The sequence below is a fragment of the Marmota flaviventris genome, chromosome 17, assembly GCF_047511675.1.
Source record: "Marmota flaviventris isolate mMarFla1 chromosome 17, mMarFla1.hap1, whole genome shotgun sequence".
Lineage (NCBI taxonomy): Eukaryota > Metazoa > Chordata > Mammalia > Rodentia > Sciuridae > Marmota > Marmota flaviventris.
The window spans coordinates 42,263,087-42,289,368 of record NC_092514.1 but is presented as its reverse complement, the minus strand read 5'-3'; the positions used below and the strand labels follow the sequence as shown (position 1 = coordinate 42,289,368).

The window sequence follows — 26,282 nt, the reverse complement described above, 5'->3', positions numbered from 1 at the left end:
TTCTGGAGTTGATCGTGTGATGGGCTTAGACTTTTAGGGATATTATACATGGCGTGAACATAATTCTGAAGATGAGGGAATGAGGTTAAGGGAATGGTAGCCACCCAAAAGACATGTCCACATGTCCAAATCCTTTAAAGGGCTGACTCTTTGTCAAAATAAGTGATTAAGATACAGATTCTGAGATGAAATTATCCTGGTTGATTTAAGTTGGTATCAAAAGCCATCGCTTTTGGGGGTGGGGGGTAATTTGGATTTAACCCAGGTATGCTCTACCACTGCACAACATCCCCAGTTCTTTTTATTTTTTATTTCAAGAAAGAGTTTCACTAAGTTGCTGAGGCCGTCTTCAAACTTGCAATCCTCCTGCCTCAACCACCCAAGTGGTTGGGATTACAGGCATGCACCACCACACCCAGTCTGATCAAATAGGAAAGAGTAGCCAAAACAAAGAAGGGTATTAAGTAGAAACTTATAAATACAAGAGAAAAAAATTAATATAAAAATTTATTGATGAGATTCAAAATATAGTAATAATCCACTAGAATTTTTTATAATACAGATCTACTAATGAAAAGAATAAAACTCATCTTTATGGAGGCTTTTTTTTTTTTTTTTTTTGTACTAGGGCACTTTTTTTTTTTTTTAACACAAGGGCACTTAACCACTGAGCCACATCTCCAGCCCCCTTTTTCTTTCTTTTTTTTTTATTTTTTTATTTTATTTAGAGACAAGGTCTCACTGAGTTGCTCAGCGCCTTGCTAAGTTGCTGACACTGGCTTTGAACTTGCAATCCTCCTGCCTCAGCCTCCCAAGCCGCTGGGATTACAGGGATGCACCAATACGCATGGCAAAAGGGTAAGATGTTCTCAGGTCAGTAATTAATATTGCTATAGTTTAGAAGACTCAGCAGAGTACAGAGAAACAGACTGATTATGTGGCTACAAGTCCAGTAATGCTGAAAGCCACCAGAAGCTAGAAAAGTTAAAGAAAAGATTCTTCCTCAGAATCTACAAAGGGAGTACAGCCTTGCTTAAACTTTAATTTTGGACTTCCATAAGAGTAAACTTCTAATATTTTAAGAAATTAGTATTAATAACTTTGGACATAATCCAGAAAAATGTGAATTTTAAACTGTGGACAGTCTCCTTAGGACTAAGCTTCCTAGGATCAACGATAAATGAATATTAAGATTTTTCTGACTGGCTATACCAGTTCATTCTCCTAATAGCAAGATACAAGATATGAGAAATTCAGTTCCTCCACTCACTGACATTTGAGAGTTTCTGAAATGAATTATGGATGCAAAAGAACTTGTGCTATTTTATTTTTAGTTTTCTTTCAAGGAGCATGTGTTTCATTTTGATGAACTATAATTTATCAATTTTTCTTTAATAAATTTTTATATTGGGGTCACATTTTTAAGAATCTATGCATAACACAAGGAGCAAAGTTTTCTCCTGTTTCTGTATAAAATGTTTATAGTTACACACTTTACTACTAACTATCATCCAATTTGAGTTAATTTGTTAAAAGATGAATCTTTTTTCATCTATACACATTTGCCAAAAATCAACTGTACATACATATGGCAAATTCTTGAATTCCCTATTGATTAACATAGGTTTAATAAGTTTGCTATCATATAGTGACAGCCCTTCTTCAACTTTTTTTCTATTTTTCAAGTTATTTTGCCCATTATAAGTCCTACATATTTTCAAATGAATTTTTAGGATTAGCTATTTAATTTCAATGGGGAAAAATCCTGCTGAGATTTTGATGGGGATTACAAAGAATCTATGATCAATTTGGAAAGAAATCATCTCATAATGATATTAAGTTTCCAGCACAAGAAAATGGTCCAACTTCCCATTAATTTAGGCTTTTATTTATCCTCAGCAATTCCAGTTTTCAGAGTAAGGGTCTTCTACATGTTAATATCAGTATTTTATATTTTTAAATATCTTTAAATAATCAATTGACTGTTGCTAATATGAAGTCCAATCGATTTTCTGTATATTGATCTATATCCTGTAATGTTGTTAAAATCATTTCATTAGTTGTCTTTTTATAGAATCATTAAGATTTTCTATATCATCACATCATCTTTGAACAACGGCAGATTTACTTCTTCCTTTTGGGCTTGATGGTGGTTTTTTCCTCATTCTCAGAGGTCTTATGCAGATCTTTGGAATTCTCTCTTTGCAGCTCTCAGGCATCTAGTACTCTGTCCCCAGAATCTATGGCCTTGGACTTCCTAGGCTCTTAGCAGTATCTCATTACCTAAGGGAGACTATTAGGTTCCACTGGGTCCCCTTTTCTGTATTGTGGACTGGAAGCTCTTTCAAGGCAGTATGCTGGAATAAATCATCATCATTCAAAGCTTTATGAACAATGTCTAGAAAAAAAAACACTATTAAATGTTTAGCTGTTTCAGGAAGAAGGGTAAATCCTGTCCTTCTTACACTATATTGGCCAACAGTGGAGGTCCTCATAAAGACACTTTATTTGGCAATCACTGTGGCAAGTGCTTTGCTAAGAACTGTATATATAGTATTTATGATTTTCTTCTCAATAAATCCTGTGAAGTAGGTACAGAAAAGATGAGTAACTTGAAGCTTTGATAAAGAATTAGCTTGTCTTTGGTTATATAGTTACTATTCAGCATTCAAGCATACAGCTAAGGAGTGAAGGGGTGTATTTTAAGGGTGACAAAAATGATCTTTCATTTTTGTGATGGTTGGTGATGGTTCGCCTCCATCTAAGGACAAGCTTAAAAAAAAAAAACACCGAATTTTACCACCTAAAAATGAATTTTATATTATGTGAATTATATATGCATAAAACTAAGGGTTTTGGTGGAAATTGAAGAAAACCTCATGACCACAGAGGCATGTACAGGATTGCCAGATTTTCCAAATAAAAATACAGAAAATCCAATTAAATTTGAATATCTGTATAAGCATAACTAGGCAATATTTGGGACATACACTTTAAAAATCTGATTTTATCTCAAATTGCCATCTAATAGTATCAATCAACAATATTAAATGTGTCTTTCCCTTTGACAAAGATACTAGTCATATTATCGGGCAGGACTATTTCTAAAATTCACACTTGTCTGATGTATAGATGGTTCAAAAGCAATTATGATATATACCAAAATTAGCAGGTTAAGTTAAAAAAATTACTTGAGTCAGTTTGAGGAAGATATTATAGAAGTGTATTAACAAAGTATTTGTAAGGTTTATACTTACTGTTGAAACAAGGACTATTTTTCTTACTGCATATATGCTTTCTGAGGAAAATTACTGTCAGATGCAGAGGATATTCCAAGTCAAAGACCACAAAACAACTTAATTCAACATAATTAGATCCAAAATTTTGTTTTTTTCCTTGTCTGATTAAAGTACCCTAAGAGTTGTTGGAATAATTCAGAATAATATGATTCTGAAGTACACGAATATGGCTAGATAGATCATGTGCTGTACAGATTTAATAAATGGTGCTAAACTTTATCAGTTCAAAATAATTTTCAGTAGACATTCATAAAAATCAATTTTATGGTCACTGACTGAGGATCTAAGATCTTGATAGTTGCTGTTTAGATAATTCTAAATTACAGGTGTATCCTGGAGCAAAATCATTTTAATGAATTCTATTTGATTTGCCTACCTGTTAAAAAAGGACAGCGTTGGCAAACATTGTACCAAACATATATAAGACACTGTTCCAATAGACATCAAGAAAATTAAAAGTTTCTATTTCCAGATTGGACATATAGATAAAATAAATAGAAATAACACTAACAGAAAGAAGATATCAAAAATAAATGTTAAGTGTCTAAAATATTCAAATACTAAAAGGTTATAGATAAGGTCAAGCAAACTGATAGCAGAAGAGACAGGACAGCATTTAAAACAATAAAGAAATAAAACGTGCCCAGCAGAATACTGAAATATTAAATGTTCACCTAAAATGCTCATCTGTCTTAAAACTTCCATACAAAATAAACAAAAATAAATGGTAATTAAACTTGACAGTAAGCAATTTAGTAATGAATTAAAGTAAGGAATTTTCAAAAAATGGTGGAGATTACACTCAAAGACACAATTACACAGGTAGTGGGCTCCCACTGGTCAAACATGGGACATTTTGAGCACTAAAATAAATAATTATGGAACAAATATAACCCATTGGAAAAAAGGAATCTATGAGAACAAAATGATATAATGATACACCAACCAAATGATTAATTATGGTACAAATCAAAATCATGCTCCATCTGACAGGATGCAACACCTCTGTGACATTATCACCAAATAAGATTAACCTGAATCTAATTATAAGGAAACATCAGACAAAAATTTGAAGAACAATCCACAAAATAAATAGGTCACAGTGTTCAAGTGTGCTGAAATCATGAATGGCAAAGAAAGAATGACAAACTGTGTTGAAATGAAGTAGATTGTTCCAAAATGAAGACAACTAAATTTCTGAACTAGAACCATTTGCTAGTTATTAGGACAAGCAGCAAAGTCAAAGGAACTTTAAAAATTAGATAACAGAAATTTATTGATATGTATTTTGATGATTATTTTATGGTTATGAGAAGAATGTTCTCTTTTGTAGTAAATACATGTTCAAGCATAGAGGATAACAGAGAACTATGTTGACAATCTACTTTTAAATGGTTCCAGGAAAAAAAAAATATGTGTAGATATTTGAAAGGCCCTAGGCAAAAAATAATCAATATTAACAATTTTTGTGTGTGTGTGTGATTCTAGGGATGGAACGCAGAGCCTTTTGCATGCGAGGCAAGCACTCTACCAACTGAGTTATATTCCCGGTCCGCAAGTTATTTTTTAAAATTAAAACCCAATATTAGTGTAGACAGACAAGTATACAACCAGTCAAAATGCAAACAAGAACCATACTGAAGTATAAGTTAAGTCAAGAGGCCTAAGAAAGAAGAATATTAAATGAGAAAAGAAATTTAAAGAAAGAGAAGGATTAACTCTACCTAGACATGGAAAAGAAATAGTGAAATTATTGTTGTTGTTGTTGTTCTTTTTAGATACACATGAGAGTAGAGTGTATTTTGACATATTATATATACATGGAGTATAACTTATTCTAATTATGATCTTATTTTTGTGGTGTACATGATGTGGAGTTTCTCTGATCATGTTCATATATTAATATAGAAAAGTTATGTTCATCTACTGTCTTTTCTATTCCCATCTGCCCTCCCTTCCCTTCATTCCCCTTTGTCTAATCCAGTGAACTTCTATTCTTCCCTCCCTGCCCCTGACTGTGTGTTAGCATCCACATATCAAAGAGAACATTTGGTCTTTAGTAATTCAGTCTTTTGAGTAATATTCCATTGTGTATAGATACCACATTTTCTTTATCCATTCATCTGATGAAGGGCCTGTAGGTTAGTTCCATACCTTAGCTATTGTGAACTGAGCTGCTATAAACCTGTTAGTAGCCAGGCATGGTGGTGCATGCCTGTAATCCCAGCTACTTGGGATTAAGTCAGGAGGCTTGCAAATTTGAGGTCAGCCTCAGCAATTTAAGAGACCTAGTCTCAAAATAAAAACAAACAAACAAACACTATAGTATCACTATAGTATGTTGATTTTAAGTCCTTTGAGGGATATACTGAGGAGTCAAATGGTGGTTCCATTCCAATTTTTCTGAGGAATCTCCATACTGCTTTCCACAGTGGTTGCACCAATTTGCAGTCCCACCAGCAATGTATGAGTGTACCTTTTTCCCCACATCCTTAGCAACATTTATTGTTACTTGTGTTCTTGATAATTGCCATTCTGACTGGAGTGAGGCAAAATTTCAGTGTAGTCTTAATTTGATATTGTTATTAACCTTAGCAGCAATTTTAGAAGTAATTCTTATAAGATGTTTTCTTAAATAAGAGATATAATAAATATGTTTCACACTCAAGAAAGTAAAAATATTTTTAAAATTTCTTCTGGTTGGAAGAAATTAGGCAGTAGCCAGGCATGGTGGTGCATGCCTGTAATCCCAGCTACTTGGGATTAAGTCAGGAGGCTTGCAAGTTTGAGGTCAGCCTCAGCAATTTAAGAGACCTAGTCTCAAAATAAAAACAAACAAACAAATGAAAAGACTGGGGATGTAGCTCTGTGACAGTATTCTGGGGTTCAAGACCTCTAGGGAGGAAGGCAGACATTGTATTTATGAGAAGTTGAATATTCTCATATTTGTCCATGAATGAACTAAAATTTACACATAAATAATAATTTGCATGGTGGGAACACTAAAAGAAATGAGACGATACTGAATGTGGCTAAAACTCTATATTCTCCAGATTCTTACCCACGAAGAGCTAGTATAAAACGTTTGATGTCAAGAGCATAAAAAACTTAGCTGCCAGAAAAACACTGCCAGAAACTAAGATTACCCAGATAATGGTAATGGTTGCACAACGATGGCAATGTGCTTAACACCACTGAACCGTACACTTAGAAATACATAAAATAGTACACTTTATGTTAAATGCATTTTACCATGACATTAAAAAAAAGGCTAAGATTTCTCAACTTTAACTTCAGGATACAATAACTGATTTGAAGAAAAAAATGCATATTTTTTCATATCTACAGTCTCTTAAATTTCATATCTATAGTTTCTTCTGAATTGTGGCAATAAGAATTAAAAATCAGAAAAAAATGCTCAGTAAGGGATAAGAATTCCATGTTTAAATATTTTAAATAAAGCTGAAATAGAGTTAGGACCATGAAAATGCCAAGAGCCTATCAAGCAGTAAGTTGGGGTTTTCCTTAAAATATTAAGTGGAAATGAGAGCATGTAGCTATTAAAAACTATCAGACAATCTGTAAATATTAGAATTCAAATTAGAGTGATAAAACCACTGATTTTTGTTTGTTTTTGGTTTTTTCAGTACTAGGGATTGAACCCAGGGGTGCTTCAGCACTGAGGTGCATCTCAGCCCTTTTTAGTTTTTTTTATTTTGAGACATGGTCTTACTAAGTTGCTTAGGGCCATGTTAAATTGCCAAGGCTAGCCTCAAACTTGAGATGATCCTGCTTCAGCCTCCCAAATCACTGGGATTATATAAAAAAAAGTGTGGGGATGAAGCTCAGTGGTAGATAACCCTGGGTTTCAATCCCTAGTACAGGGGAAGGGTAGGGGGAACCTATGTAAATATGGAAGGGATCTAAAGAAGGCACAACAAGTCATAATAAAGCAAAGCTGCTCAAGGAGCAGACACACTAATGGATAACTTTGATGTTTTGCTCCATATACCTCAAACTGAACAAAACTTACATTCAAAAAATTAAAATTGAATTTCCAAATGTTTTTATGTATTACTTATAAAACAAAGATGGTAGAAATAAAGCAAAACAATAAAAAATCCACTACTATATTGCACAATGGTTTATAGTTCTTAGTTAATGTAATAATGTAGAAAAATAAAACTGAAAAAGCAAAAACCTGGGCTGGGGCTGTAGCTCAGTGGCAGAGCACTTGCCCAGCATGTGTGAGGAACCGGGTTCAATTCTCAGTACCACATAAAAAAATAAATAAAATAAAGGCATGCTGTCCATCTACAACTATTAAAATTTTTTTTAAAAAAAGCAAAAATCTATTGCAATTTTCAGAAAATATATTTCACAAAGAAAATTTGCTGGAAACTATTTAATCTCATAAGAGAGTCTACCAAAGCAGGAAGATATGAATTTGGTAGAAAACAATAATATTTTGCCATACTAGTATTTTCCCATACTAGAATGGTTTAATTTTAAATTGTAATAATTCCTACATGCAAAAATTCTCTTACATAAGAATGTTAATTCTAACAATATAGAAATGTAATCTCAATGTGATCCAAACAAAAAATCTCCACAATATCCTTTGTATTAGTCAAAAGAATTACTCTAAACACAATAGCTAATAAAGATTTAGAAAATTAAGAGTAAATCATGTTATGAAGTAAATAAAAAAGCATAATACTGACAGGTTTTATTTTATTTTTACTTTATCAGAGAAAAAAATTTTAAATATATTCAAAATGTTAAAATGCAAAAATTTTAAAATAAGATAAAATGTACCACCTTACAAGGACATCACCCACCTTCAATAATTATTAACATTTTATAAATTTTATTAAATATATATCATTGTTCTGTCTTGACAGAATTTTAATGCAAATTAGCAATTTAATAACAACCAAAAATTTAATAATACTTGGTAAATATCAAATAATACCCAATTGCTGGACAATATTCTCCAACTGTCTCAAAAATGTCTCTTCACACATTGTTCCCTACCTTTTCTTTTCTCATTCATTTGTTGTATTTTCTAAACTATGCTCTCCTACTGCTAGATTATTTGAAATCAAATTCCAGGTATCTTTATACCAACTGCAATACTTATCACTTACAGCAATTGCAGTACTTATCACTAAGAAATGAGGTTTTCAAAATTCCTTTAAATCATCTCATAAGTCAAACATTTAAATTTTATTATTTGTATGAAAAATATTTTTTCTGTTTTGGTTTGTGTGGGAAAAAAAGATTCAATGAGGCCCACACTATGTATTCAGATGATATTCTCTGTCTCCCTTAGTCTACAACAGTTCACTTTTCCTCTACTAAACACCAACTTTTATTTTCCTATTAAAATTATTTGTTGGAAAAAAAGAGGTCACATTTACATTTTAGAACATTCTAGAATTGGCTGGTTGTATTCTAATAGTGTTGTTTCCCTTGTCACACTATGTATTTTCTTTAAAGTATTAATTATAGCTGAACATGGGAGAACACGCCTGTAATCCCAGTGATTCAGGAGGATGAGGCAACTTAGTGAAGCCCTGAGCAATGCAGTAGGACCTGTATGAAAATAAAAAAATAGAAAGGGCTAGGGATATGGCTTACTGGTAGAGCCCCCTGGGTTCAAGCCCCAGTTCCAAAAAAAAAAAAAATTTACTACTTACATCTAGAAGGTAAATTAGATACAAGTTTAATTTAAAAGGCTGGGCAATAATAAATCATAGATAATGTTGTAAATACCATGTTGTATCATATTGGTTTAAGACCAGTTTTACTTTAGCAATGTAAGATTAACCCACTAAAACTAGACTAATGATTATCCACTAATTTAAGAAAATTCTATTCTTCTACTTATTTTTATGTTGGAATTCTTTCACAGAAAAACTTTCCCTCATTCAGTATCTTATTAAATTGACATAAGAAAGGCAGGATAAATGCTAGATACCATCCCTGTATTTATCAATTTTTAGTATAGAAAGGAACAAGTTACTTGCAGTAAAGTTCAATGCCTTTTGTTGTTGTTGTTATTTTTCATTTTGCACTGATTAATTTCTATATATTTAAGATGTTTTATTTGATTATAGGCATTTACTTTGGTGAAACAACACTTTAGGCTTTTGAAAAAATATGGAATACTCCATATATCATATAGGATCATTCAACAATCTCCTAGAATGACAAATATAGAGTGAATGGATAGCCAATGTCCTTATGAAACAAAAAGTTATCTGGGTTTTTAGGCTACATTAGATGATACACAGTATCTACCGGTAATACTGGTATTAAGAATATTAAGTACATGTAAATTAGTAAGCATGGTGCTTAATAAAACACCCAGTAAAGTACGTGGATGAATGTACTTGTGCCATGCATGTTTGCCCAATTGTGAGTGTAAATGTTTAGGCACTGGCTCTCTGAGGAAAAAGATTAGGTAACCCTGATTTGTAATGTTTGACAATTTTCATGATCCAATATAGACCCACCATGGATGATCTTTCACTACCTACCATACTGACGTCACCAACTGCAGGGGTGGTGACAGATGCAAAAAATTACTTCTCAGTCAGGTGTGGCAGCACACACCTGTAATCCCAGTAGCTCAGGAAACTGAGGAAGGAGGATCAAGAGTTCAAAGCCAGCCTCAGTAACTTAGTGAGGCCTTAAGCAACTCAGTGAGACCCTGTCTCTAAATATAATACAAAATAGGACTGGAGAGGTGAATCAGTGGTTGAGTGTCCTGAGTTCAATCCCTGGTACCTACCCCTCAAAATTAGTTCTCAACAGCCATAGTGAACAGCCTCCAGGATAACCATATTCATTAAGAAAATAAATTATTTTGTGTACTTGTCAATGTGTATTTATACATATATATATGTACACATATGTATGCACATACTTAGATATGTAAAAAGAACAAAAATAACATACTAAAAGGTCTGGAGAAAAAGACATCAAGTGAATGGAGTGTTTTCTCTGGAGTAAGAAATGGTAGAAGAGTAGAAGGAACAAAATAAGCTGATAAGCTGAAACACCACTGCATCAAAATTCTTTGAATGTTTAACCATAAGGTGGTCATCTATTGCTTATGTAGTTGTTGGGTCAAAAGAAGAATTTTTTTTTAATTTACTCTTACCCATTCTATCACAGAAAACAACACCTTCTCACAAATATTAAGCTCCAACGTGATAAAAATGACCAACTAGATTAGATGTCATATTATACACTGAAATCACCTTTTGGAAAAATACACAATTTACCTTAGCTTCAGTTTCACCCCTGTGAAGAGTGTACAGATGGTGGACAGCACTTTGTGATGAGGACCAAGGATGTGTCAGAATTTGGAAGACGTGAAAGTCATGGCCAAGTGTGTCTGTTGTGACTAAAAGCATTCCTGGAAGACAAGGGGGAAAAAAAAAAACAAACAGGATAAAAATAAAAATTATTATGTATGTGGATAAATACTTTCAAAAACTATTTGTAAATATTAAATTATTACCAACAAAAAATAGCAAGGACATAAAAATTTCCAAAATGAAAAATTAAAACATCTTTTTATTGTGCACATCCAACTTGATGATATATCAGTAAAGCTGACTACTAAATGTGCAGGTATTGTGATTTTTCCATGTCACTGGCAGAGAGTTTTTTGTTTTGTTCTGTTCTGTTTTTTGAACTGGGGATTGAACCTAGGGGCCCTCAATCACTGAATCACATCCCCAGCTCTTTTTTGTATTTTATTTCGAGACAGGGTCTCACTGAGTTGCTTAAGACCTCACTAAGTTGCTGAGGTTGGCTTTGAACTCTCCATCATCCTGCCTCAGCCTCCCGAGCCACTAGGATTTCAGGCATGTACCACTGCACCCAGCCAAAGAGAATTCTTTAAAATTCTTTAAGAACAAAATTAGAGAATCCATAATCATTTCAAGAACAATGAGTTATGAAAATTATAACACCCATGGAACTAAAACTCATCTTTTTGCAATTTTATTCAATATACCTACTTATCATACTAGTAATGTAAAAAGGAATTACATGTTTAAGCTTCTTTTGTGGCTCTGAACACGATGTAGCTTGGTAACACGTACATATACACCTGAACACCTAGAGTATTCTGTAAATATTCATTCAAGTTAATCATTAATATTTTGGGGATCTTTAATGTCTTTATGATTTTTTGCTTACTTTTTCTATTTCTGAATAATATTTGTGAGTTAGAATTTCAAAGCCAGGCATGGTTATATACGCCTGTAATCCCAGTAGCATGGGAAGCTAAGGCAAGAGGATCACAAGTTGGAGTCTAGCCTCTCAGTCACTTGGCAAGGTGCTAAGGAATTTAGTGAGAAACTGCCTCACAAAAGGGGCAGGACTAAAGGGCTGGGAATATAACTCAGTGTTAAAGTGACCCTGGGTTCAAAGTACCAAAAAAAAAAAATCCAAGTATAATTGTGGATATGCTTATTTTTCAACAGTTATTTCAGCTCAGAAAGTTTAAAGCTAGCTGGAGGTGGTGGTGCATGTCTGCAATGTCAGCTACTCAGAGGAGGCAGAGGATCACAAGTTCGAGGCCAGACTCAGCAAATTGGTGATACCCTATCTCAAAGTGAAAAATAAAACGGGGTGGGGATATGGACTCAGTGGTAGAATCCACCTAAGTTCAATCCCTAGAAACACACACACACACACACACACACACACACACACAAAGTGAAAAAAAAATGCAGTTACTTTCAAGATTCACACACATTTAGCCCATTTAGGATTGTTATGAATTCTTCTTGAATCAGCCCTTTTAACGTAAGGTCCTGTTTGTTTTCCTTGCTCTGAATTCTACTTCTCTGATGTTAACATCACCATTACAGCTTTCAGTTTATAACTATCAAGATGATTGTGTTTAAAATGAGTTATCTCTCACCCTACACAAAACTCATCTCAAAGTAGATCAAGGACCTAAGCATTAGACCAGAGACCCTGCATCTACTAGAAGAAAATGCAGGCCCAACATTCCAACATACTGGCTCAGGAACTTACTTCCTTAACAAGACTCCTAAAGCACAAGAAGTAAAATCAAGAATCAATAAATGGGACAGTTATCAAACTAAAAGGCTTCTTCACAGCAAAGGAAACATCAAGAATGTAAAAGTAAAGCTTACAGAATGGGGAGAAAACCTTTGCCATCTGCACCTCAGTTAGGGCATTAATCTCCAGGATATATAAAGAACTCAGAAAACTTAACACCAAAAAACAAATAACCCAATAAATAAATGGGCAAAGGAACTGAAAAAATACTTCCCAGAAGAAGAAATACAAATGGCCAATAAACACATGAAAAAATGTTCAAATTCTCCAGCAATTAGAAAAATGCAAACGAAAAGTGTTATTAAAATTCCATCTCACTCCAGTCAGAATGACAATTATTGCCTATAATCCCAGCAGCTCAGGAGGCTGAGGCAGGAGAACCACCAGTTCAAAGCCAGCCTCAGCAAAAGCAAGGCACTAAGCAATTCAGTAAGACTCTGTCTCTAAATAAAACACAAAATAGGGGTGGGGATGTGGCTCAGGGGTCGAGTGCCCCTGAGTTCAATTCCCAGTACAAAAAGAAAGAAAAAAAAAAAAAAAAGAATGGCAATTATCAAGAATAAAAGCAATAATAAGTGTTGGTGAGGATGTGGGGAAAAAGGTACACTATACTGGTGGGACTGCAAATTGATCTACCCACTCTAGAAAGCAGAAGATTCCTCAGAAAACTTGGAACAGAACCACCATTTGACCCAGTTACCTCACTCCTTGCTTTATTCTCAAAGGACTTAAAAACAGCATATTACAGTGACACAGCCACAACAATGTTTATAGCAGCTCAATTCACAATAGCTAAGCTATGGAACCAACCTAGGTACCCTTCAACAAATGAATGGATAAAGAAAATATGGTATATAAATATTACTCAGCCTTAAAGAAAAATAAAATTATGGTATTTGTAGGTAAATAGGTGGAGCTTGAGAATATCATGCTAAGTGAAATAAGCCAAACCCAAAAAATCAAAGGTCCAATGTTTTCTGATAAGCGGATGCTGATCCATAATGTGGGGTAGGGGGGAATGGAGGAACTTTGGATTGGGCAACAGGAGTGAAGGGATAGGAGGGGGTGAGTGTGAAGGTGGAATGAAACAGACATTATCACCCTAAATAAAGGCATGATTATGCAATCAGTGTGACTCTGCACCATGTACAGCCAAAGGAATGAAAAGTTGTGCTCCACTTGTGTACAATGTGTCAAAATGCATTCTACCATCATGTATAATTAATTAAAACAATTTTTTTAAGTAAAAAAAAAACTACACTGAAATTTCATCTCACTCCAGTCAGAATGGCAACAATCAAGAATATAAGCAACAATAAATGTTAGCAAGAATATGGGGGAAAGAGTATACTCATACATTGCTGGTAGAACTGCAAATTGGTGCAACATTATGGAGAGCAATATGGAGATTCCTCAAAAAACTAGGAATGGAACCAATTGAATGGAACCAACTGACTGGGTTATAATACTCTTTGGAATATATCCTAAGGATTTAAAATCAGCATACTTATAGTGACAACAACATCAATGTTTATAGCAGCTCAACTCATGATAACTAAGCTATGGAATCAACCTAGATGCCTTTCAACAGATGAATGGATAAAGAAAATGTGGTATATAACAATGAAACATTATTCAGCCATAAAAAAGAACAACTTTATGACTTTTGCCAGTAAATGAATGATATGGAGAATATCATGCTAAGTGAAATAAGCCAATCCCCAAAACCCAAAGGTCAAATGTTCTCTCTGATATGTGGATGCTAATACACAATGAGGGAAGGGGAAAGAAAAAGAAGTTCATTGGATTAGATAAAAGGGAATGAAGGGAAGGGAGGGGAGATAGCAATAGCAAAAGACAGTGGAATGAATTGGATATGACTTTCCTATATTCATCTATGAATACATGACCAGTGAAACTTCACATAATGTACAACCACAAGAATGGGATCCTAATTAGAATAAATTATACTCCATGTATGCATAACATGTCAAAATATACTTTACTATCAAGTATATCTAAAAAGAACAAATTAAAAATTTTAAAGTTTTAAAAAATAATAAAATGAGTTAAATAGTAGATAAATGCAGTCTCTCTCTTTCTAAAGCCAGTCTTTCAATTGGTGTTTTTAGATCATTTGCATTTAGTGCACCTAAGTTTATCATTTGATTATTTTTAACACTCATTTTTTAATTACCAATGAGTTTGAGGGCTATGGATCTTTACATATTAATGGGTTGTTCCAGAGATTACATTACACATATCTAACTTTGTACGTTTATTCCTTTATATTTTGTGCAGATACTATAACTGTTTTCTGTAAGATGGATGGTTTATTAGCTTACTCAGATTTTCAAGAAGTGGGGTCATATTAGTTAACTTTCAAACCTTTACCTTGTTCAGAGGAAAAGGGCATGAAAGAGTATTAAGAATAGCTGGGTGAGGTGGCACATGCCTGTAATCCCAGTGGCTCAAGAGACTGAGGCAGGAAGATTGAGAGTTCAAAGCCAGTCTTAGCAATAGTGAAGTGCTAAGCAACTCAGTGAGACCCTGTCTCTAAATAAAATACAAAAAAAAAGGGCTGGAGATGTGGCTCAGTGGTCGAGCAACCCTGAGTTCAATCCCTGGTACTCCCTCCAAAAAAAGAATATTAAAAATATGTGGGGACATAAAGTAGTCATTTAATGAAAATGAAATATATTGAGCTTGCTATTTCTGTGACTAAGGTATGACTCTAGTTGCTAGGGTAAAATATCAGATGATGCTTTCCTAGTTATTACAAAGAGAACACATTTTAGATGGTGAAAAGTATTATTTATTACCCTTAATTTAATAACCTATTAACTATAACATATATTTAATGATTTATTTAATAATTATGCACCAAGTTATGGTCATTTGGTGACACACTTTATATTCTTCTATTGTTTTTATTTAAACAACAAATCATTTTGTCTTTGGGGGTAGTATTTTTCCCATCCCTCCTACTTTTTTTGCTGAGTGATTTATAACAATTTTACTACTGTATTCTGACTTCACCTCCTCACACAAAATAATGATTTTCTGCATTTGACAATTTAATACAAAGATCATTCTGACAGGATAAGATGAACTAGGGTTTATAACCCACATGTATTCCTTTATAATATGGACAAGCTTTGCTATATATACTTCTTTTAAAATCATGTTGACATTTTATTCAGAATGGGCATTCAAATAAAAGGCCTAATTTACCAAATCAACTATTATTGTTTTATATATGAATTATAATCATTCACAAACACTTGTCAATATGCTCCTAGATTTCTAAACAAACATTTTTCTCTGCCTAGTTGTTACTATGTAAAACCAATTCATATTTTTCAGGAACGAGTCCAATGAAAACTTCTACCTACTGTCATTGTATCTCAAGTATTTTATATTTTCACTACTCCATAATAAATGTGGGAGCTTCTGTAATCCACCAATAAATTTTATTTTCTTATAAAAGGTTTAAAATATTATAAAAATTTTGAAGAAGCAGAGAGAAAAGGAAGAAATAGCTAGTATTGAGCTGCATAGTCATGTGCTTTCTTCTAATTTACAATTTCCTCCTTTGCACACATTCTAAGGAAATGGTAAGCGTTTTCTTTTTTCTAGAAAACAAGTTAAAAAGCAAATACATAATAGGAAAAATTCATGCAAAGTAGATTGTGGCTTGAGACCTATTTATGCAGCATCAGAAGACTAAACCAGACTCTGGCCTGGCCATAAACTAAACCCACACCCCAAATGAGGTGCCAAGCCACAAAAAGCATTTGCGTCATCTGGGAATACAAGGAAAAGAAGGACTTCTAATTATAGGGCCTGGAAGCGGAAGCCTAGAGTGATTAGCTGTTTAGGCACTGCTGTATGTTTATCTGGAAGCTTCCTCTCCCTCGCTCTCAACCTCAGGCTTGATAGATGAGCGTTAGTGTTAGAGGGTGGGGACTGGAGCTGCTGATGGTACACATCGTTCTCCCAAATCTGAGGTAGCTGGAGAATGAACATTAAGTCTTTTGCGGCCTCATAAGAACATAAGTCTTTTCAACTGGGCGTCAGCTGGTTAGACCAAAAAGCAAAATTAAAGAGTAGCAAAGCTGCACTGGGAATATGCTATAAAATCTTGGAAACATGAGGAGGTTTGTCTTTTTTCCCATATCCTATTTATAACACCTATCTAATTGTATGGTTCTTTATCATGTGCCCACATGTGAATTGGAAGACAAATTACCAGTTATTCACACTCTCTTCCAAAAAGAGACATAAACATTGATATGCTAGGTCAAACAAATATTTACAAGAATTCATTCTGCATCACTCAAAAAAAATTGCATATTTTAGCAAAAATACTTGTAGTGTACTACTTTTCAATCAATACTTTTATAGATGAAAACTGACAAACTATTTATAATGTTTAAAACCAAATTTGTAAATATAACTATAAGAATTTTCATACCAATAGAAATCTCTAACCCACTCAGATTACATAAAACCATTAATAATATTATAGCCTACTAAAATCTAATAAAACTTTCTACTGAATAAGAATGCTTAAAAATAATGGTTTCAAGGTCCATATACAAAGCATCAATTTTTTAAGAAGCTTAGAGCAGCACATTTCTTCAGCTGTCCAAAAATGCCAATAATCAAACTCATCAATGTGTTTTTCCACTTAAGGAGCGCAGAATATAGTAAAATCTTTGCAATTTCACATTGTTTTATTATTGTTATTCTTCCCCCCAACCCCAGTGTGGATCACACCAGGACCTTGTGCAAGGTTACACCAGAGTTCTATCACTGAACTACACCACCAGACCTCAGAATAAATCTTTATAAACCACGCTACATAACATCCTGTAAAAGGCAATGAAGTAAACACTACCAAATAAAACACAGGAGATGATTTGTATGATTCTTTCCTAAAGTTCTGTATGTCCATAACCAATATAAATGAAAACAAAGTAAGTAATATTGCCCTAATATGTTCCATGCAGAAAAGTCTAAATCAGTGACACTTTTCTTACTCATGTGTTTCATTAACTTATATGCATCCTCTGAATTTTTAGCAGTAAGAAATTAAGTATTTTTGTATTTTTTTACTTAAATTATTTTATTTCACTTTGAATTGTAAAATTGTTGGGCTAAGGAAGACATCTTTGACCCCCCAATAGATTTTAATATGAAGTATTATATTATTCATCATTTCCAATAGATTTATTTATGAAATAGACATTTAGGAAAGTAATATATGTTTACGTGTGTTCTTCCAAAGTGATTCAGTATATTTCTTCTCATTTGTCAAAAAATACAACCGATGCATTCATTTTAAATATTCAGTATGATGACTCTAACAAGTATAGACAGCTTATGTACCTACCACTAGAATTAAGATTTTTTTTTTTAAGTCAGAAAAAATTCCCTTGTGTTTACTTGCAGTCTATCACCTCCTCCCCGTTCATCTGGCTCCAACTGATTGGCTTTCTGTCACAGTGAATTAATACTGCCTTCTTTAGAATTTAATGTAAATATAATAATAGTATTTCCTGAGCCTATTTGCTGCTAGTAATAGAACTTCATTCATTGACTTATATTAATGAATACTCTTTCATTATAAGAATAAACCACAATTTATATACCTATTCCTCAGCAGTGTCCAGATTTTTAATATTGTGACTCAAACTGTTAAGAAGATTCAAGTACTAGTCTTTGTATGGATAGATTTTTATTTCTTTATGGTAATTATTTAGAAGTAAACGACTGGGTCATATATTAAAATGTTTAACTTTATGAGAAGCTACAAACCAGAACCAGGTGTGCCGATACACAACTGTAATCCCAGCTATTCACAAGGTGAGCCAAGAGGATTCCAAATTCAAGACCAATCTAGGAAGTACCGAAACCCTGACCCCCAAAAAATTTTAAAAGATGGAGATGAAGCCCAGTAGCAGAGTATGTACCTTGCAGGTGCAGGGTCCTGGGTTCAATCCTCTGTATCCAATCCCCCCACAAAAAAAAAGAAAGAAAAAGAGAAAAGAAACTATTTCCCAGTGTGGCTACATTATTTATAGTCACATAATCTTCAAAGCCCCACCAACATTTGGATTGTCCATCTTTTTATATTTTAATCTTTCATAAAAGTTATTCTATAATTTCTCATAGTTTTAATTTGCCATATTCCTTGGTGATCAGAGATGCTGATAAGTTTTACATGTGCTTACTGGCTATTTGAATATTGTCTGTGATATGATTGTTCAAATCTTTTGCACATTTTTAGTTGGATTTACTTTTACTACCCATCACAAATTTATTTGTTATCAGGGATGCTCTAGACAGAATATCCCTAAGTTTCCTGGGTGGGTCTCAAAATTGTGATTCTCTTGCCTTAGCCTCCCCTAGTAGTTGGGATTTACAGGTATGTGCCACCAGGCCCAGCTTTTAACTTTTTAGGGGGAGACAGGATACTGGGGATTAAACTCAGGGGCATTCAACCACTGAGCCACATCCCCAGCCCTGTTTTTTATTTTATTTAGAGTTAGGGTCTCACTGAGTTGCTTAGGAGCCTTGCTTTTTTCTAAAGCTGGCTTTGAACTCAAGATCTTCCTGCCTCAGCCTCCTGAGCCGCTGGGATTACAGGCATAAACTACCACACCCAGCAAGACTTTTAATTTTTAATTATGATATGTGGTTTTGTTATCCTAAGAAATGTTTCTATATTTCAATGTCAGAAGAATATAACCCTGATTTCTTTTTGCAGTTTAATATTTTAGATTTTTATATTACATTGATTGTCCATTTTGAGTTAATTTGTGTGTGTGTGTGTGTACACTGTGTATGTGTGTTGTTGTTAACTAAAGGTTCATTTTTTTCCAAAAGTATATCCCAGTTGTTCCAGCACCATTTTCTGGGAAATCAACACTTGCCCTCTGTTGAATTGTTTGACACTTTTCCCAAAAAATCAAATGACTAAGTCTGATTGACTTCTGTATTCTATTTCATTGTATTGATCTATCTATTTTTAAACTGTAAAAGAGTCTTGATTAATGTAGCTTTAGATTGAGTCAGAAATGCAGGTAGTGCAAGTCTTCAAAATTTACTCATCTTTTTAATGATGGATTTGGCTACTTTTAGCTCCTTTGGAATTCTATATAAATGTAGAATTAGCTTGCATTGATTACTTTTGGTTTAAACATTCACTTAACATAAATTTAGCCATAGTAAACAGTAGTAATACACTACTGTTTATTATGCATGGTGGAAGAGTGATGAAAGATTTTTATGAAAATATACTTTACTATCATAATTTAATAATTTTTTTCTTGTTCTCACATAATAAAGTGGAGGCTCCCTGCAATGGTAAAAGTTGCAAAAATGTTAAATTACTTAGATAAAGAAGGAGAATTGGTAAGATAAGAAAGTATGGTTTGGGAAGATTAATTTGACTCATAACTTTACTCAGGAAAACAACAAGTGATAAACTTTCTTAATTTGATATCTTAAAAGAACCGTAGAAACAACATGATTGCTTGAAATTCAGAGTAGGAAATATAAATTTAGAAGTCTAAAGATAAAAGTGCTTGTGTGTGTGTCTCTCTCAACACAATGCTAGGTATTCACACTCTATAGGTATTTACACAGCAATATTAGACATAACTGACCTCAAAGAAAATTTATCTACAGAAATATGCACTCAACTAATTGAAAATTAATATCACAGACAACTGCTCAAAGTTCACATTAAAGCACATTTTGAATACATGTTTACAGGAATTTGGTACACAAAATGGTCAATAAAGCAAAACACCAAGAACAGCACAATAAAGGAAAAGAAATAAACAAGGAGACACAATGCATACCATTTTGTTTTATCCACCTATTTTTTAGTGGTAGAAATACAAAATGTTACTGGAATTTCTAGAGACATGTGATATAGATGTTGCATGTGAGAGGTGTGTGTGTGTGTGTGTGTGTGTGTGTATGTAAATTCACCAAGTTCTACACTTAAAATCTGTACAATTTATATTTTGTAAAGTACACTTTGGTAAAAATAAGCCTAAATTAAAATATAGGTGAGGGACAAGAAAAACGAGATGGTTTCACATGGAGTAAATGGAGAAAGGAAAAAGATGTGATGCTGAGTGGATCAGTTACAAATGAAAACACTAGAACAGCCACTGCACCCATGGAGGGAAGAATGAATGACAACAACTTCAAATACAGCAGAGAGAGGAAGCAAAGAGACAGACATACAGCAAGGGGTCAAAAAAAGGCCAATGCATCTCCAACATGCCCTCTGACAAATGGGTGGTCAAAACACCAAGAACCATGCATTCCATAGGTATATACAGGAAAAGACAACAGAAATGAATCAGGGTTTTAGCCTAGGAGCCAAGTATGAGTAGACAAAAGTCAAAGTTTCAAAAATATTTAACATGTATTCTATCCCAATTTGTACTTACATGAACATTATCAATGCATGATTATATGAGTAAGTTTCAGAAAGAATATATATAAGATTAAAAAAAATAGGCATAGCGGGGCACATCTATAATCCCAGCTACTAGGGAGGCCAAGGCAAGAGGATAGCAAGTTCAACACCAGCCTCAGCAACTTAGTGAGACCCTGTCTCAAAATAAAATTTTAAAAAGTGTGGGGATATAGCTCAATGGTAGAAAGTTTGTCTAGCATGTGTGAGATCCCGGGATCAATCCCCAGAACTACAAAACAAATAACTAAAACAAAACAAAGAAAGAATATAAGAACAATGGCTGATATATGAAAAAAAATCACTGGGTGGGCAGGCATTTTATATACACTTAAATCTTAGAAAAAAGCAACAAAAGGAAAAATATTAAAAATTAGTTCATATTTAATCATTTCTTTAAATAATGAAATCAGCTCATTTTTAATCAATTTGTTATACTTCTAGAACTTTAAGATTATACTTAATTCTGAATTCTAATTACTATGTACAACTTCTACTTTCTCAGCATTCTAGCTATCATCCTTTTTAGGCTTCAGATACAGAGAAGAATTAATCATACTTTTCATTTCATCCTGTTAAGAGTCCCTTTCTCTTACTGTTTTCATCTTTACATTCTGGACCTCTATCCCTGCTCCTACTAGATCTCCCCAACTTTTTCCCAACTAGGTACCCACCCTATTATACATAATAAATTTCCCTTGAAATGTATGCATCCTTGAGAAATATCTGGACTGTTTTCAGAGTAACGTTCAATCTGAATGAGAACAGTGAAAAAAGCTTCAAGCTAAGGAAGGGCAAGGGCATCACAGAGAAGCAACCAGGTGAAGTGACACATATACAACCTTCAGTGATTTCACAACCATTACTGATGATACTGGTAAACCAAAGTCAGAACAGGCCTTGGCTTTTCTGCATGTATGTGTTTGGCCACATTTATGCTTTTTCACCTTTTTGAAAATTCAGTACTAGGCTTATATTTATTTTAGTATTCATATTATATCTGTTTTAGATAGCTATATTATTATAGGTGTGTGTATAAATATGTGTGAGTGATAATAAAGATAGCTAATTATTATATACACCTCAATAACAATGTCACTATCTACAGCATATTTAAATATATGTATATATAATTCACAGTTCTCCATAATATTCCAATATATGCATTCACATATTCCACCAATTCATTGAGTATTAACTGAACACATCTGCTCAATCAAGTGGAAGTGCAGTGGTGGTAGTGGTAGTGGTGAAAAGGGGCAGGGTTCCTCACTTACCGGTGGAAATTGAGGACCCAAGGATACATTAGGAGGTTCGTGGAACTTATGTATTTTGTTTCTGTGAGCCTCATTCCCCTAAAAAAAATTGTATTTATATTTTATCAATTTTATTTCATTAAGATGAAACTTTATCCTTTTGTTGTTATTGTTTTTAAAGAAATTAAAACATGATGGAACCCAAAGAGTATCATGAGCCCCATGCACTGTACCTACTATGTCTAAAAGTAAGTCATCCTGCACATTTTCTTCTAACTGTAATTCAATTACAGTGCCACAGGGAACACAGAGCAAATTTCTGAAAATTAATACTTCAGGGAATAATTCATTACACAAATAAAAGGTACCACTGTACAAAATGATGAAACTAGAGAGCAAATACAGACGTAGAATGGAAACATCTCCTTCTACAGAAAAATAGGGCAAAAAAATTCTCAAAGCTGCCTCTGCATTAATGATACAGTATTGGTGGCTGGTAGTAACAAACAAGAGCTGTCAGATGAAAAATCTCAAAGCACATTACTCTATACACATGTGAGGTATTATAGACATTAACAAAAATAAAGAAAAGGTATTTTTATGCCTTGCTACAAACAATGGGAACAACTTTTATGAAAAAAAAATTACAATTTAAACTTCTTTAACACTTAACTCCAAAGCACCATAACCTTTAAATATGCAGCACTTAGTAACCAGAGGAATTTCTGTTAAATACACAGACAAGCATTCAAAGGGGTACATGCTCAATCTGTTTCACTTGAAAATAAACATTCATTTTGCTCTTATTAATGGATTAAAAAGCAATTTCCCTGCCAAGAAGGGGTAATTATTTAAAATGTAGATATGTTGTACTTCGCAGCTTCCAGGAGCTCAGCTGGCAGAAGTAACACTGGAAAGCAGATCAATAAATTACTGAATTAAAGATATCCAGGTCTGTTTTAGAAATGTCAAGCTTATTGCCAAGAATTGAAGATATCTTCCTCTTTTTTCAATTTCCAATGTAATAAAGAATATTCTCTTTTGTGATGCCCAAACTATTATTATTTCTCAAATAAAGTGGTTTCTACAAGATATTTTTATACTAATAGTTATTATGTACTCCAATCTTAATTACCTGTGGTATACATTCCTGCACTTCATTTAACATGTCCTTATAGATCATCCCCTTAATTCAGAGAGGAAGGTGATTTTTATTGATACCACAATTTAGAAATGAGTTGGTTTTATTCAATACATGAGTAATCACAATAAAAAATATTTAGTCTCTGCCCTGCTAGAGTTTTTTTCAAAATTATGAAAACTTCAGTGGAATTAATTAGTGCAATTATTCAATATAAATTTATGCAATATTAAGTATGTAAACATTACTGACTTAATATGTGGGGACAAAATAAAAGCTTATTTCTAATAAAAACACAGTGAAGGGATACTCTAATTGGTATTGATAAATATAAAACTGGTGAAGGAGGTTAGTAATAGTAAAAACACCCAGTACCAAACTGCTGGGCTCAGTAGCATGTACCTATAATCCCAGCTACTTGGGAGGCTTGAGGCAGGAGGATTGCTAGTTTGAGGCCAGCCTGCACAATTTAGGGAGACTCTGTCTCAAAATAAATAATTATAAAAAGGTCTAAGGATATACAGCTCAGTGACACAGTGATTGCCTAGCATGTGCCAAGCCCTGGGTTAGATCCCTACCACTGAAAGTATTATCATTACAGAAAAAAACAACTAATATTTATAGAGCTCATATAATGTTATCTGTTATTTTAGATAACAATCTTTGCCTTCATTTTACTGATGAAGAAAACGAAGCACTGAACATGGGCCAAGCAGATTTAACTTAACTTCTCAACTTAAGTGGAAAAGTAAGGGAAGAAGAAGGACATAACATTTTACATAGGGTCAAGGAAGTTTTCTTAAATAATATTTAGTGAATTTAAGTGACAAGTAAGAGTTAGACATACACAGGAGAATATCAGTCAGAGGACAAATAATACAATGTTTAAGGAGTGAAAATATACCTAAATATGGACTGGGAATGTAGCTCAGTAGTAGAATACTTGCCTACCATTCACAAAGACTTGGATGGCTATGCAGAATGGAAAGGAAATACACACACATACACACACACACAATTAAAAAAAAAAAAAAGCGGAGTCTAGATATTGGGAGAAAAATGTGGGAGACCAGGTTGAAATAGTAAATGGCACCAGCCTATACCAGGTTTGGACAATATACTCAGAGCAATAAGGAATCTGCTAAAGATAGAAATACCGTTAACCTTGAAATTTCTGACAAAATGTTTTATTATCTTAAAATGGAAGTAAATATGAAATATAATATAAGAACCATAGTTAAACAAACTAACTTAAAATTTGGGATGTCAAATGATTGTTTTTTTTTAAGACTGAGAATAATAGAATGATTATCATTTGTATTGTTATGTACTGAGAGTTTGTATTCCCATCCCCACCAAAATTCCTATGTTGAAGCCCTAGCCCCCTGTGTGGATATATTTGGAAATGATCTGAGGATGTAATTATGGTTAAATGCTCTCTCCTTCTATCTCTCCCCAGACCCCACAGACACACACAGAGGAAAGACCATTTAAGGACACAACAAGAATGGAGCTGTCTACAAGACAGGAAGAAATCACTGCCCCAAATCTGAACTGTTCAGAAAGATGACTGTGGCACTAAAGACTTCAGAACTGTGACGGGGGAAAAGTGTCTGCTTTCAGGTCAGCTAGTCAACGGTATGCTGTTATGGCAGCTCAAGCTGGCTATTATTGTTGCTTATAATGAAAACGTACTAGGAAAAAACAACAAAAGCAAGGTTTAAAAATTCTATGTGAAAGTTCAGCACAAAATGAAAAAAGGAAGGGAGGAAGGGAGGAAAGGAAAGGAAGGAGCTCGTGTCTCTGGAAGAATAGCAGGGCCAGGTGCCTGTAATCCCAGCCCCTCAGGAGGCTGCGGCAGGAGGATCCTGAGTTCAAAGCCAGCCTCAGCAAAAGTGAGGTGCCAAGCAACTCAGTGAGGCCCTGTCTCTAAATAAAATACAAAGTATGTCTGGGGATGTGGTTCAGTGCTTGAGTGCCCCTGAGTTCAATCCCCAGTACCAAAAACAAAAAACAAAACTACAAAAAAAAAAAAAAAAAAAAAATGGGGGGGGGGCAGTGCCTGGGATTGAACCCAGGGGCACTCAACCACTGAGCCAAATCCCCAGCCCTATTTTGTATTTTATTTAGAGAGAGGGTCTCACTGAGTTGCTTGTTGTCTCTCTTTTGCTGAGGCTGGCTTTGAACTCAGGATCCTTCCGTTTCAGCCTCCTGAGTTGCTGGGACTACAGGCCTGGCAACCACCACGCCTGACAACTACAAAAAATTTTTTTAAAAAAGCAGGAAAAAGAATCCAGGATGAGTGAGGGTAGGAAGAACTCAGTACTCCCTCCCTCCCTGTTCCCTTCCTTTCATTTTGTTCGTTCTGGGGATTAAATCTACCAGTGCTCTACTACTGAGCTACATCCCCAGACCTTTTTTTTTTTTTTTAATTTTTTAATATTTATTTTTAGTTTTCAGTGGACACAACATCTTTGTTTGTATGTGGTGCTGAGGATCGAACCCGAGCCGCATGCATGCCAGGCGAGTGCGCTACCGCTTGAGCCACATCCCCAGCCCCCCAGACCTTTTTTTAAAATATTAAGACAAGGTCTTGCTGAGTTGCTCAGGCTGGCCTCAAACTTGCAATCTTCCCGCCTCCTCAGTCTCCAGTTCTACAGAATTGTCAACTGCACCCACTTTAGAACATAGTACACTTTTTTAAAAATATTTTTTTAGTTAAGGATGGATGCAATATCTTTATTTTGTTTATTCATTTTTATATGGTGCTGAGGATCGAACCCAGTGCCTCACATGTGCGAGGCAAGCGCTCTGCCACTGAGCCACAACCCCAGCACAGAACATAGTACACTTTTAAAAATATTTTTCAATGGCTCCAATAAAACATCACCAATTAGAATGCAGACCCCAAAATTATGCAAGTTGGCACCCAACTAAGCAACTGGTTCAAGTTTAATAATACCAAAATT

General features: G+C 34.1%; 1 protein-coding gene across 9 annotated transcripts in view; it reads right to left on the bottom strand.

Annotated features, from left to right (window-relative positions):
• Window positions 1-26,282, bottom strand: part of Bcas3 (BCAS3 microtubule associated cell migration factor) — a 575,514-nt gene that overhangs the window by 359,135 nt on the left and 190,097 nt on the right. For all 9 annotated transcript variants that reach the window (XR_011705010.1, XR_011705011.1, XM_071603381.1 and 6 more), the window contains exon 14: window positions 10,595-10,728. Coding sequence is in view for 7 of the 9 variants with exons in the window: in XM_071603381.1 (XP_071459482.1) it covers window positions 10,595-10,728 (134 nt within the window). In the remaining 2 variants the exon portion in view is untranslated. The remainder of the gene's footprint in view (window positions 1-10,594; window positions 10,729-26,282) is intronic.